Raw genomic sequence first — 14454 nt, 5'->3', positions numbered from 1 at the left:
ATACAATAAAAGATCCGCAGTGTAGGCTATGCGAAGTATAAATCTTAAATATAAACCAACGATCATTATTAAATAGTTTGACAGATTACTAACCAAACAAAGCCATGCATATATATATATATATATATATATATATATATATATATATATATATATATATATACTCTCAACACTTTCCTTAAGCTATATAATATATTTATAAAACAATGTGCTTATGTGTCACAACTGCAAAAGGGTGGTAGAAAATGTTGTGTTACAAGTGAAAGTGGTTGAAAATAGCCCGAGGAAGTGCCCTCTGTTCAGCCTCACCAGGAGACCGCCCATATGCGTATAATCCATATTTGCAAGCGAGTCCTATCTACCTCCTATTTTGCCATTCCGGAGCAAAAGAAAATAGTGGCGCTTCGCTGTCCTGCTTCCCAGCCGCTTTTCCTTTTCCTCGCATGCTTTTTCACTGCAGTCGACTCGTCCGCGCCGGCTTCCTCCTCCAGCCCTCTTTTTTTTTTTTCCTATTTATGAAAACGTCACTTCAAGTCCCTCCCTGTTTGAATCTCATTAAGTTTTCTTGTGTGTTTCTCCCTGTCAATAATCCCTGAATCCAGACTCTCTCTATTTCCATCCCTCTCTATCTGTCAATCAGCGCCGCCTTTGAACTGAAAACCACTCCGACCAACTTCAACTCACTCAATCCGTGCGGCTGAGCTCCATCTCCGGCTTCTTTTTCTGCCAAGATTCCCTTCTTTTTTAGTTTCTACTTCACCGCCAGTGCTTGGAAAACGCCAGTACAGACCCTAAACTTAAACTCGGATTCTAGATCACCAAGATCAAGGGTTTAAAACTTTGTGTTTTGTCCCCCAAAATTGCTCGGGAACATGCCGCAGCTCAACGGCGGTGGAGGGGACGATTTGGGTGCGAACGATGAGATGATTTCCTTCAAAGACGAAGGGGAGCCGGAGGAGAAGATCTCGGAGAACTCCTCGGCAGAAAGGGATTTAGCAGATGTCAAATCTTCTCTTGTGAATGAATCAGAAACGCATCAAAACAGCTCGTCAGATTCAGAGGTAAGAGACAAATTAACTAAACCGATTGTCCTCTATATCGCCAGGCCTGTAACGCTGTCGCGTCGCATTCTGTGCACTTTTAATCACATTATTTGCGCGCTGCTTTAAAGAAAAGTTGTTATCCACGCCGTTGTGTTACTTTAATGCAATCCCTGTGTTTCATTGTTGCATTTCAAGGCGGAAAGACGGCCTCCGCCTCGATCAGAAACTTTCAGAGACAAAACGAGAGAAAGTTTAGAGGAGGGTGAGTTGCTGTTTTATTGAATAGTCGTGACTGTTTTCCACTCACGTTATACGCCTTGTGTGCGCGTACAAGCATACATGTTATGTAATTGCACGGTTTCGGAAAATGCACAAGTAGTTTTTAACGCACTTATAAAACTTTCTTCTCTCTCTCTCTCTCTCCCCGCCATGTTAGCTGCGAAAAGGCAAGATGGAGGTCTGTTCAAGACCCCACCGTACCCGGGCTACCCATTTATAATGATCCCCGATCTCACGAGCACGTATCTGCCCAATGGATCACTTTCCCCAACAGCACGCACAGTAAGTTCGCTTATTTATTCCCTATATGTGCCAACACCGGAACACACACACACACACACGCACCCAAAACACTGACAGGCAAAATAATGCCACCTAGAAATAGGGCTGGGAAAATACAGACCCAAGTTTCACAACTTCAGGACTGTACAATGGCATGCTTGCCCGCTGCACAGAGCTCTGGCGTCGACTCTGTCAGAAACGGCTGCGTGCTCTCTCCGTGGTGTATCTAAACAGGTTTTTACACTTGTTTATATGTGTGTAATGCATAACTGTGTTTATATTGACAGTTGTGGTCGTTATAAATATATCAAGTAAAAAAATTAAGGAAATTATAGAAAAAGAAGAGAAAAAAAATGTTTACAATATTTGATAAATTATAAGGCAAGGTGTGCTGTTTTCAAGGCAATCCATACCGTTCAGTAAAGGCCTTTTGGAAAATCCCACGGAATGCTTATTTTGTTACACAGAAATGTACACGCATTCAAACGCTAAATCAGCGGTCTGATCATAAAGGAATCCAAAGCAAGGTGCCCAAACGAAACGGACATGCAAATGAGCGCGTGTAGGTCATTTGCATATGTCAAATGTTTATTATTGCAACGTTCTGCCATAAAATTGTTGCGGTTTTTTTATGAGATTAAATGACCGACATTTTTATTTTCAATCGAAATCTTGCAATGCGTTGTAAATTATTTGCTAAAATACATCATTTATATAATATAATATGTATTGTACATATAACACAGTAGGGAGCCCCCCACAGAGCTGGTCTTGAATAAGAAAGCCATTGCCTTTTAAAGCACATCCTTGTGTAAACCATCAATTTATAAATTAATTTTTGGCATTTATTTAGACCCAATCTGCCCCTCTGTAATTATGCACACTTACCCATTTGCCCCACACCTCCCCTGTCCCACTGGGCTCTGCCGATGGTTAAGTGGAATAATTTTCTAAATAGTGCTGTTTTTTTTCTCCCTTCCCTCCTGTTTTTAAATGGTTGCAATTACAAGTCTCTGCTTTAGGCCCTGTCAACTCATTTTACAAGGTTAAGGCAAAGACCGGGCATTAGTAAGAGCAATCTCTCGCCCTCTCTACCTCCTCCGTTCCTGGGTAGCTGCGCCGTTGTTTACTGCCTGGCTGTGTGGACACCTTGGAGAGAGAAGATAAACCTCTTTTTGAGCCATACGCACTCCCATCGGGTTGAAAGGGCTTGCTTCTGTTTCTTATCGCAATTATATTTAAAACTAGAATATTGATGCTGACAGAAGCTCTAATGTTTACATTTGGCTCACACACACACTCCCACACACACACCCACACACACACACACACACACACCCACACACACACACACACACACACACACACACACACACACACACACACCCACACACACACACACACACACACACACACACACACACACACACACACACACACACACACACACACACACACACACACTAGATCGTTGTGCTATAATTCATTCTCTCACTGTTCCCTGGTGGTCATCCCTGCTGACATGGGAAACTGTTGGAACAAACACTGCCTCACATGTCCAGTTGTCTCAGTGACTTTCGGATTGTGTAATTACGTGTGTCATAGACTTGTATCTGGTAAAGCCCCCATGCTGCCCGTCTTTTAGTCACCAGGTATTCAGCAGGAGAGATGCAGGATACTGTTACCATAGGCCAGGAGTTTTTTTTAATTTCAAATGTTATTTCCTTCATTTCTTGCAATGTTTGTGATATTTGTATCCCTTCGGTATACTTTCTGTCCTATGTCATCATCGGGTTTTATGACTTGAGTATTGTTGCAGTCGAAAGCTCATCTGCTTGTCACGACCACACGTAGAATCGCCCCGCCAAGAAATTGCACAGCGGTTCTATTTGTGTGTGTGTGTGTGTGTGTGTGTGTGTGTGTGTGTGTCTTTGTTCTGCATTTATAATTATTCACCAAGCGAGGCGAAGGATCAGGACAGAATTACAGTGCAGACGTCCCTTTTGTATCGCACCGATACTTCCCGGCGATCCTACCTTGGTTTTAGAGCTTTATCCATCCTCTTTTTTTTTCCTACCACGGTGTGCCGTCTAGCATACGGCCACGGCCCCCACTGTCTCCGTCACCCTGTGTGTCCATACTCTTCCGCTTTGAAGTCAGTGCCGGCTGTAATATAAATGTATTAAACTTAAAAAGTGGCATAAATAATTCACCTGGACATTGATTAGCTGTCGGCCTGCCTAAGCGGGTCGTAAGAGCCGCTGAATGTGATGGGCGGCATTGTTGGAGCCAAGTCTTTCTTCTTGCTGGGGAAGGCGCTGGACTGCTGCTGGTGTGCCTTAATTATTCCCCTGCGCCGTGTGATTCGATCGGGAGCTTTTATTTATGTGCGGGCGTATTTCTTTTTTTTTGTAAATTGAAAAATATTTTTGTGGTCATTTTAGCAAGGTGCTGTTAACTATTTTTATATTGAATCACAAGTCGATTGATCAGCGTCTTAATATTATAATTATGCTGTTATTATTATTATTATTATTATTTTGACCGAAGTTGACTCCCTGTCTAATGAGCAGCATTCAAATTATTTTTGATTTTCTGTCAAGCACAAGCGGTATAGATCGCTTCTGACACCTCAGCTTTTTCCCAGAGTTTTAGTTATTTCATGACTTGAGGGGGAAAGCACATTTCACCGCGTGGCACTTAGAATAATTTGTCTGACCTCCGGGAGTCGTAAGCGGTTAGAATTTGTTTTTCCTACCACCTATCTCCAAGGAGGCTGACAATTTAGTATCATTTAGCAATTAGACATGACGCTGGGCCCGGGTTAGTTTCCCCCCCGTCTCCCCATCTCTCCCTTGCCCTCTCTCCCTCCCCTCCTAAGCCCCCCTGCCCTCAGCCGCACACAAAGGCAGGCAGGGGCTCTGGCAGCCGCTTGAATTGGTGAAGTGGCCTGGGCCGGGTCACCCTGGCTCCTCTCTCCCTCTTTCAGTCTAACTCTCCCTATCTCCCCCCCTCCCTCCCCCTGCCGCTCTCTACCGCTGGCTCCTGGTCTTTGTTTAGCGCCGCTGCTAACACAGGGGTGTGTGGGGCAGCAGAGCTGGAGATGAACCCCGATGCTGGGGGCTAACATCGCACCTCAACAGGTCTGTAGGCAGGCAGGCAGGCAGGGTAGGGAAGGAGAGGCTGAGGAAGGGGAGGGGGAGGTGGAGGAGGGGGCCTGTGCAGGCCAGCTCTCCGCTGCCATAAATCCACCGGGTTTATTTACTGCCTCTCGGACTTATGAATGTTAAGATATTTGATGCCACCCCCCGGCCCCATAATTCCCCTCGGGGGGGCTGCAGACTTTATCGGCCACGGTTTTGAGTTCCGTCGTACGATTGCGAGGTTGTCGGAAAAAAAGAAAAGGGGAAAAAAAGAATTTGGAGCGGTGGTGGGGGTACAAGTAAACTGAATAAAGACGCTTCCGAAACCCGTGACGATTCCATAACAAGGCGGTGGAAAGGCGCTGCGCTGCTGAGACAATAGCATTTCTCTCTCTCTCCCTGCCTTCTTTGTTTGAGGAGTATTGTCACGTCCGCGTTGCTCCCTATTGTGTCGGTTGCTACCTAGCATAACCTCAAATAAAGGCACGTTTAATAGCGGATGAAGAATTCTTCATGGTCAGATTAACGTAATAACCCCCCGGCCCAGCCTCCCTATTTAGCTGGCGAATCCGTCGGTTGGCCCCTGAATACAACGGCCCCTCCCATGTGTGTGTGTCGGGGCAGTGCACGTGGTAATGGATGGAGACAGTATCTCTCGAACATGCCAGCGCGATAAGCATAACAATGGCTCATCATATGGATTACGTGTGTTCTGCCGCTCTCGGTGGACGTGGTTGTGCCAGGAAGGGACAGATAGCCGAGCGTGGATTTAAGGGACAGGCCTCCCCAACACCTTATCACACCGGCTTTACATGCTAATGGACCCTAATTGGTATCCGCAGGGGGTGGGGGGTTGGGGTGGAGGGGGCTTTTTCTGTCCCAGCGTGGCCAAATTTTGTGCGGGCTCTTGCGAAACCTACCCTGAATTTAGTCAGCCCTTTTGTCTTGCAAATCACTTTTGTTTACAAAGTATGGTGGAAGCAGCTCCCCCTGCCCCCACCTCTCTCCCTCCATTTCCACCTCTTCTTCCTGTCTTCCTCTCTGCCCCGCCAACCCCCCCCCCCCCCCCCCACATCCCCCTTTTCCAATGTCTAGGGACAAGAGAAGGGAAAAGGTGCAAGCATTGATTCCCCTCGATAAACAACCATTGCATATGTGCGTGCGTGCGTGCGTGCGTGCGTGCGTGCGTGCGTGTGTTTGAGAGTCGGAGAGCCAAGTTTGGCACTGTTAAACAAAAATTTAAGCCTGTGAGACATTAGCAGGCCCCGGCACATTCTCTCAGCTTAATTAGTCCGAATTGTAATTGTTCATGGTCTGCCAATAGGAGTAATGCTGAAGGAAAGTGGAGGTTCACTAAATCTGCCCTGGGTTTTTGAAAAACAATAAATCACTTGCATATTTGTGCCGTGATGCAGACGGAGGCGAGACCTCTCCCATCTCCACATGAGGTAAATTGTAAAGTCAATGAATCGCAGATGTACGGGATGGAGGGGGGGTGTGTGTGTGTGTGTGTGGGGGGGGGGGGGTGCTGAAAAGACAAGAGCGAGGGAGAGGGGGAGAATCGAGTACAGTAAGGGTTTGTTATTGCCTGGTGAATGAATGGAAAAGATTTGCGCAGTAAATATTTACTGGTTGTGTGTGTGTGTATGTTTTTTCTCCACTTGCACGCAGAATTTAATTGTGTAACACTGATGCAGTTGGCAGGCTTGCCGTTTGAAAGCCTTCGAATGCCCCTCGATCCCTCATTCCGTTTGAAATGCCATGCAGAGCGAGAGAGGGCTAGGGAGAGAGGAATAGGGAGAGAGAGGAATAGGGAGAGAGTGCTAGGGAGAGAGAGGAATAGGGAGAGAGGGCTAGGGAGAGAGCTGGAGAGAGAGGGATAGGGAGAGAAAGCTAGAGAGAGAAAGCTGGAGAGAGAGGGATACAGAGAGAAAGCTGGAGAGAGAAGGAAAAGCAAAACCGGCGTTGAGCCAGTGTGAGTTGTGTGTTTTTAATTTAGATTTTTACCCAGTATAAAGGGAGTGGTGGTTCCCTGGTGCCACTAGCTCCCTGTCTGGGTTAGGTGGGCCTTCAGTTCAACCTCACCCTGGCTTTCTAACGATTCATTCCATCTCTGACAGTTGGTTTCAATAAAACAATTGCTTTTTTGCAATGCTCATCATTTCGTGGCTTTTGGATTTAGCTGATGATGTTTGGCGTTCATTTAGTCACAGGAAGGCTCATATTTTATTAAGATAGTTAAAGTTACCTTCTTTCATTTTTACTTTTTTCTTTTGTGTTAATGTCTGTTTGAGGTGTGGGATAGGGTATTTATAAACTGACTAAGAATGGGATTATTCAATGATACATCCTCTTTAATTTGTTGTGTTTGTATGTGTGTGTGTGTGTGTGTGTGTGTGTTTGTGTGTGTGTGTGTGTTTGTGTGTGTGTGTGTGTGTGTGTGTTTGCTGGCGAGAGAGAGCACAAGAGCTAGAGGCATTAGCTTAGCAGCTGTGCACTGATACACACACACAGTCTTTCTCCTATGCATCTCTATAGACCTCAAAACAAAGATGGTACTGTACATCTGGAATGCAACTTGTGTCATCTGTTAAACGCAGGCTTGCTGCGCTGTCGGGCCATTGGGATTGGGGCCTCCACAAAACATGGAAATCAAATTACCCGTTGTGTGTGGCTCTGCATACGTGTGTCTGCACATGGAGCCACCAGATGTAATTTTTGGAGTTGTGTACGTCGTAACATGGGGAAGCTAAATCTTCAGAGTTTTTCCCTCCTATTTGGACGTGTGTGTATTTTATGCTGTGCTAAATGGGCTAAACATTCAACACAGCGCACAAGTCAGTTGGGAATAACCTGACTGGTTCACAACTAAGTTTAGTAAATCTGTGGAAAAATGATTTTAATTTGGCTAAAGATCACTGACACACTCAAAGGGAAAGTATAAACTGGGGCATTATTTGTTTTAAAAGGATTTGTAAAACAAAATCACGAATCATTCAGATTCACGTCAGCTAATTGTCGCTTGACAAACACACGTGGCGAATGAATGCAAATCTGATCGAGGCCTTGCCTTTTACCACACAGCCAATCTGGTCTCTCTCTCTCTCTCTCTCTCTCGAAAGTACCTCCAAATGAAGTTAGAGTATCGTGATAAGATAAAGCGAGCTCGTCCTGGCTGACTTAACATTTCAGGAGTAATGTTATTGCACAGCATCCAGCTTTAGTGATAAGACCACGATTCACTGTTGATAACTGTCTTCCAAATGTACAGTTGAAAAAATATATAGTTATCAGGCCCTGGCATCCTGTTTCTACCATACTAACATGTTTTGTGTTTGATTTAAACAGTTTTTTCCGTATTAGCTCTGTTGTGTTGTATCATGACTTATTTTTTTCGACTGAGTGTGCACATTTGTATGCGTCTGCATTGTAGTGGTTCTGGATAGCTTCAATAGCTGAAAGACTTTACTGGTGGATTCAGGAGGGAATGGGTGTTGAGTGAGAGTGCTGGGTGAAAAGCGGGAAATGTGTGTCGGACTCTGCCTGCGTGTGGGTGGGTGGGGAGGAGGAGGTGGTGTGTGTGTATGTATGTGAGTGTGTGTTGGAGGGGGGTTGGGGGTGACACAATGGCAGACTGAATAGAGCGCATAATTGCTATTAATGTTGGAGCAATGGGAGCAACGACAGTTTCTGGTTATATGGCCAAACAATGGCAGTCCAGGCTACACATTTAGCTTCCTGTTAAAGACAACAGCAGGGTCCAAAACTGAGATGAGCCGGAGGGCGGGGGCAACTTTTGTTTTATGCCATGCTTGACTTGACAGGCGTGTGTATGTGTGTGTGAGCGTGTATTTGCCCTTAACAAATGAATCAGTTTTCGCTCTCTTGCCCCCTTGTCTCAATAGTTTTATTAGAACAATTATTTTTAAAGATTTCTGTTACTGATCTTTAAAAAAAATTATTTTCTTTTTCTTTATTTCAATATCTGCGGACATATTTGTTATAGATGGCTTCCTAACTATCTTAAAAAATCATTATTGTAATTATTCTATTTCTTAATTGTAACAAAGCTATTATTATTGTCTGCTATCGTGGTCACATTCAAAGTAAAAGCCCTCATCAGTCCATTGACTTGATGGTGGAGAGAGGAGACGGTTAGCTTCGGCTCCTGCCAGCTCTGTTTAGATTGCAGAGTGTGTTTATTTGGGGTCAAAGCTCACCAGTGCTGACATGGATTTTGTTGAGAAGGAACCTCCCCTCTCACTTGTCTTCACAACTTAGGAATCTCCCGATAGAAACTCAAGCTCTCTCTCTTTCTGTGTGTGTGTGTGTGTGTGTGTGTGTGTGTGTGTGTGTGTGTGTGTGTGTGTGTGTGTGTGTGTGTGTGTGTGTGTGTGTGTGTGTGTGTGTGTGTGTGTGTGTGCGTGCATACATATTGAACTACACTATAACCGTAACATAATATTGCTGTGTTTTAGGTGCCTGTTTTTTAACTGGGCTTATATGTTGGTGTTTGCGTGTTAGTGTTGTCACGGTTACCAGGGTGACAGTGTTGGATATGCCACCAGAGGGATTTCATGTCCACTTTCCCCATACTGAGAATATGTACCATTATTTGAGTACGTTTATTAAAATTCAGGTCGGGCTGACCCCGTTGGTAGGTTTGCATATGGATATTATAATTAATATTTAATGCATTATATTTTCATTGCACAGCTGTGCAAGACAACATAACAAAATTATGATTCCCTTCCCTGATATTAAAACTATACAAGAGCAGTACTCAAAGTGCATCCGGTGTATATATTAGCACTATTCAAATACTTCGGTAGCACTTTGACACCTGACGTCGAGTATGAGACTTCAAACCAACTGGCTATAATAATAACATTTATTTAATGTTCGAGGGTCCTTCCCAGGATTTGTTTTCCATGGTGGCACTCCCACTTGTTAGTTGGAGCAATATAAATTTGAGGTTGCGATTAGCTTGGGTTATTGGTTTTAACAAAGAAGGATTTAAAAAATTATTTAACAGCTTTTTAATTGTTTAAACGACAGCAGAAGACCTTTGTTAGTTTGACAACTAATAACGGGTTGGTAATTTAATAATCATGAATAGCACCGGTAGCAATCTTTTTTACATTTCTGGTGATATCCGATGTTCAAACTTTATTTTTACCCTCCTACTATGGAAGCCGTTTGTACTGTGGATCTTCTTTTATTCAAATTGAATATTCATTCAGAAAACCTACAAATTATAGAAAGCTTGAAATTGTGTTTTCGGCCCAAGATTGAGATGAGATTGTCCACTACTTGCAGGGTGCGGATAGAGGGTTTAATAACGAGAATGTCTGGCCAAAATCGAGGAAGCCTGGCCCCCCCCCCCCCCAAAAAAAAAGCTTATTTTAGGCTTCTCCTTATCAATACATTGGCCAAATTTAATTGATCAGCTAAATCACATAAAATGCATAGTCTCTTGCACCTTTAAATGATCCACACTGTTGCAACACTAGTGCGCGTGTGTGTGGATATACACGTTAACATTTGTGTATTTATCTGGTTGTTTGTAGTACGTTGGTGTAGTGTGTGTGCGTGTGTGTGTGTGTGTAGTACGTGCCTGCCTTGGGCGGTAATGATCACGTTGCAATAGATAATGACTGATTTTGCGTGCACAGTACACCTGTGGAAACCCTGATGTGTCAGAATAATCAAGTAGGCTCCATTGTGAACCCCCCGTCTGTGCCAGTGTCTTGCTACACTTCCTATACTAAGTAAATAATTGTACACTTCTGCAAAGAGATTACACAATGTGGCCAGAGATGTCTACCATCCCAGAATATCAGCTTGCATCTTAACTGTTGTCCATGAAAATAATAATCTTAAAACACAATAGTGTGTCTATTAGTAGGTCATTACCAGTATTTTAGGTATTTGAGGAGGTATCTATTAGCAGGTGTTTAGCAGTATTGGAGCAGGTTTCTATTAGCAGGGGTTTACCGGTAGCAGTATTGGAGCAGGTATCTATATAGTCTGTTAATTGGAGATTTATTTTTCCTTAATTTGTTCCATACGATAAGACTTACATATGGTATGTTTAATACAGACTTAAAGCAGAATGAAGTGGATAAAGGAGAGGGAAAGACACTTGGGATAGTACCACGTGTGAATCTATCCCAAACCCTAAGCCAGTTACTACAAAATGCCCCACAGTAATGATTTTTGCATTGTTTTTGTTCATAACTCTCCATTATGTCTTTGGGTCTTTCTTTGTTTTGGAAAAGCTGTTCACTCACATGTTAGTGTTCAACACATAATTAAGGAGTGAAAGGTGAGGAAACATAGTATTTGTATACTTTTTTAATCTCCTTATTAAACTTAATTGTAACAGTGTGTGTGTGTGTGTGGGGGAGGATTCTAGAATCATAAGAGTGTGGAAAGGTGAAGGGGCCCGCGGAGCCCGGCTACAATTAAATTCATCTACTAATCTGCGGATTATCGTAGGATTTGGAACAAAATGTTGGCAGGCTTACAGTATTTATAAAAACAAAATGTGCAAGGCTAATAAAATGTAAGCCCGGACACTGTAGAATGCCATGAGACCTCGCTCTCTAACAGCTATCCCCCCACCCCCCAGTTAGAACATCTGTTTTGCTCCGCCATGAGTCATTTACCATCCCAGAGAGCTTCAGTTGCAAAGTTACATTAAGCTAACATTAACGTCATGTTTGTTTTGCATGTTGGTTTGTTTTTGATCCTAATAGCATGCAAAAATATTTGTACACTGTCTCAGATAGTATGAGAGGCAGAAGCAAAAAATGGCCAGGGAATTTCTATTAGGTTTAAAAATGGCGTCAAGCCTAAATGTTCTTTCTCTTGCCCACTACCTCCACTGTCTATTCCCTCACTCCAGTGCAGTGTGTGGTCTGGTTGTCGGCAGAATTCAGGGTCAGTTCCAAAAGTGTAGAGCTTGATCAACGGGCACTAAGTGAATTGTGACATACCTCGTTCCACAAGAGGTCAAAGTGAACTTAGCGTTTTTGTTTGGACAACCGTCCCGACAGTTAGACCATGCAACCCAATGGGAACGGCTTAAGATACTGCCACCAGAACAGCCATACATGGTGCCGGCAGAAGTCCTTAAGCTAGCAAGATTTCTGGGAGTTAGTTGATGGTTCAATCCTCACTCTACCTTCTTGTTCAGGTGTTATTGAGGTGTCCTTGATCAAGATGAATAACTCTTAACTTCCACTGACCTGGCTGTCATTGACATTGGTGTGTGGATGTGAGACATACAGAACAACATCATTCTGAATGGCTACAGTGGCTAGCAAAGTGCTATATAAACGCTGGCAGGCTATATAATTATCTAGCACAGCCCAACAGACAGCCATGCAGACAGAGGGAACTTGGCGCGGCTAAGCTGGAACATAGTTCAAGTGTGTCATCCGGTAACTACTGTTGATTTGAAACGTTGACCTGCAGTCCACCATTGTTGGTGGCGGTGATGATTTCACTGGAGGAAGTAATACTCAACTTCCTGAATAATAAAATAACAAATGTCAACGGTTCTTTTTTGAGGACATCTCTGCTGGATGTCACCAGAGATGATTATGTCAAATTGAAGCCATTGCTCAACGGCTTCAATTTAGTTTACAGTACATTCCGTACACCCGGGCACCTTTTTCATGAAGTTAACTCTGTTGTACTCTAGTGGGCTTCATTACCCAGTGTACAGGCTTATATCAGCCTAATGGCAGGCTGGATGTGTCTGAATGTGTCATTATGGGTTGAGAGTTCACAGTTGTAAAATAAGAAAAGACCTGTTGGAAGGGCCAGACGTGTGTGTGTGTGTGTGTGTGTGTGTGTGTGTGTGTGTGTGTGTGTGTGTGTGTGTGTGTGTGTGTGTGTGTGTGTGTGTGTGTGTATTTGTATGTGTGTGTTTGTATGTGTATGTATGTGTATGTGTGTGTGGATATAATAGGCGTTTACAGAGAGCGCTGGCGTCTCAGCGAGCCGGGGGTGTCCTGTGGTGTTGATGGCCATGGCGCCCTTTAGAACCTGCAGGCCTATTATCTCTTATCGGCCTCCTCTATCTTTATTGGTCGTCCCACTCCGAGATAAATGTCCAGGTCTGTCGGAACAGGTGGCGCCAAGCTGGCAGGAGTCCGGGAGCCTATCTCAATCCAAAAGTAACCTTTCCCGGTTGGCTTGTAATGTCGAGTTTCTTTAATTGTTTCGAGGGCTGGAGTCAGTTTGTTCAGCCATTTTCAAGTTCATAATTATGTTGGTCTATGTCTTGTGTTCAAAGTTGATATTATTCTGATTTCCGTGTTTTTAGGTATTGGATATTGAATATTCAACTTGATTATTTTTGTCAGTTGGAGCATTAGTCTTTCATTGTAAAAGTAACTTATGTAGGTAGTAGGTCTGCCCTTATATGCCTCTAAGCTGTTGTGGCCCACATTAGTTGTGTGTGTTTATTTCTTCTTATAAGAAACATTGTGGACCATCAGCATTCATGCAGTTATTATGACCACACAAGGAGAGCCATTCAATTAAAATGTCTATCCTCCGCCCCCAACAGTTAAACGTGATCAGAAAATCCAATAATTTAAGTGCGAAAAAACCTTAGCTGGGATATGCCACATACAATAAGATTAAGTTTCATTCAATACTATTGATCATTTATATCAATACATTGTCTAGATACAAGGATTTATCGGTCTGTGGGGCAGAATAAAAGGGGTTGAAAAGTATCAGTGCTACCATCCAGATCTCTGGGCAGGCAGACTGGAGATGCTACGAGCAAAGGGACAGCTGGCAGGGCCCGGGCAGAGGAATTCACCGTGCTGTTTGAACAGGGGCTTGTCTCACAGCAAACCTGCAGGAACGCGGTGGGTGGAGGTGGGTGGAGGTGGGGGGGGAGGCGGGGGGAGGGGGAGGAAGTCCCTGCGTGTTTACATAGCTGAATTGTCCTCTGGGCCCTCGAGTGTCTAATGCACTACTGTTCAAACATTCACTAGTGACGAGATGACCCCTCCCCACACCGCCACCTTCCCCGAACCCTCCCTGCACTCCCGCCCAGTACCCTGACTCTGCCTCCTTTGTGTTGGCGTGTGTGTATTGTGTGTGTCCTTTGGGTCTGTTTGAGTGGATGTGTTTATTAACTGGGTGATGCTGGTGACATTTTTGTTGGAGGCCTTCCTGGTTACATTGTCTTTGCTAGATCAGCCAAGATAATCCTTTTTCAAAAAAACATTTTGACCAAATGTTCTCGACTATAGAAATGGCTGCTTTTTAAGTCGCATTGTGACAATTGACCAAAAACGATCCGAAAATCCAAGACCATCTCCTGTGACAATATGTTTCAACCATATCGGGATATCTGTCTTTTGGCTTCAATGCGGTGTCGGCCACCCACAGGCTCCGTCTCCCATCCTGCTACAGAATCATTGTGTTAAACCCCCGGATCAGCGATGATTGATACTTAACCATCACATGGCTCATTTAAGTACCATAAGGGAGGACATGCTTTGAGAGAGGAAGCGTCTATATAGAGACACATGGATTGCCTGTAAGTGTATCCCACCAAAAGTAACCCAGCCACCGAGGAGTCGGACATTGATGTACGGCGAAGTCGTCAAGCTAATTGTTGTTTGAATTACCTGTTATGATCTGGTGACAAATCTCCCGCACTCTCGCAGGCC

The 14454-nt window shown here is 44.0% G+C and overlaps 1 protein-coding gene across 1 annotated transcript in view; it reads left to right on the top strand.

Moving 5' to 3' along the window:
- The first annotated feature begins 330 nt into the window (after positions 1-330).
- Positions 331-14454, top strand: part of tcf7l2 (transcription factor 7 like 2) — a 96493-nt gene continuing 82369 nt past the window's right edge. Inside the window, exons 1-3 of the mRNA XM_056576435.1 lie at positions 331-1061; positions 1239-1305; positions 1480-1604. Coding sequence (XP_056432410.1) covers positions 873-1061; positions 1239-1305; positions 1480-1604 — 381 coding nt within the window. The 5' untranslated portion in view covers positions 331-872. The remainder of the gene's footprint in view (positions 1062-1238; positions 1306-1479; positions 1605-14454) is intronic.

Source organism: Gadus chalcogrammus, chromosome 18, assembly GCF_026213295.1.
Source record: "Gadus chalcogrammus isolate NIFS_2021 chromosome 18, NIFS_Gcha_1.0, whole genome shotgun sequence".
Lineage (NCBI taxonomy): Eukaryota > Metazoa > Chordata > Actinopteri > Gadiformes > Gadidae > Gadus > Gadus chalcogrammus.
This window is presented reverse-complemented; position numbering and strand designations above follow the sequence as displayed.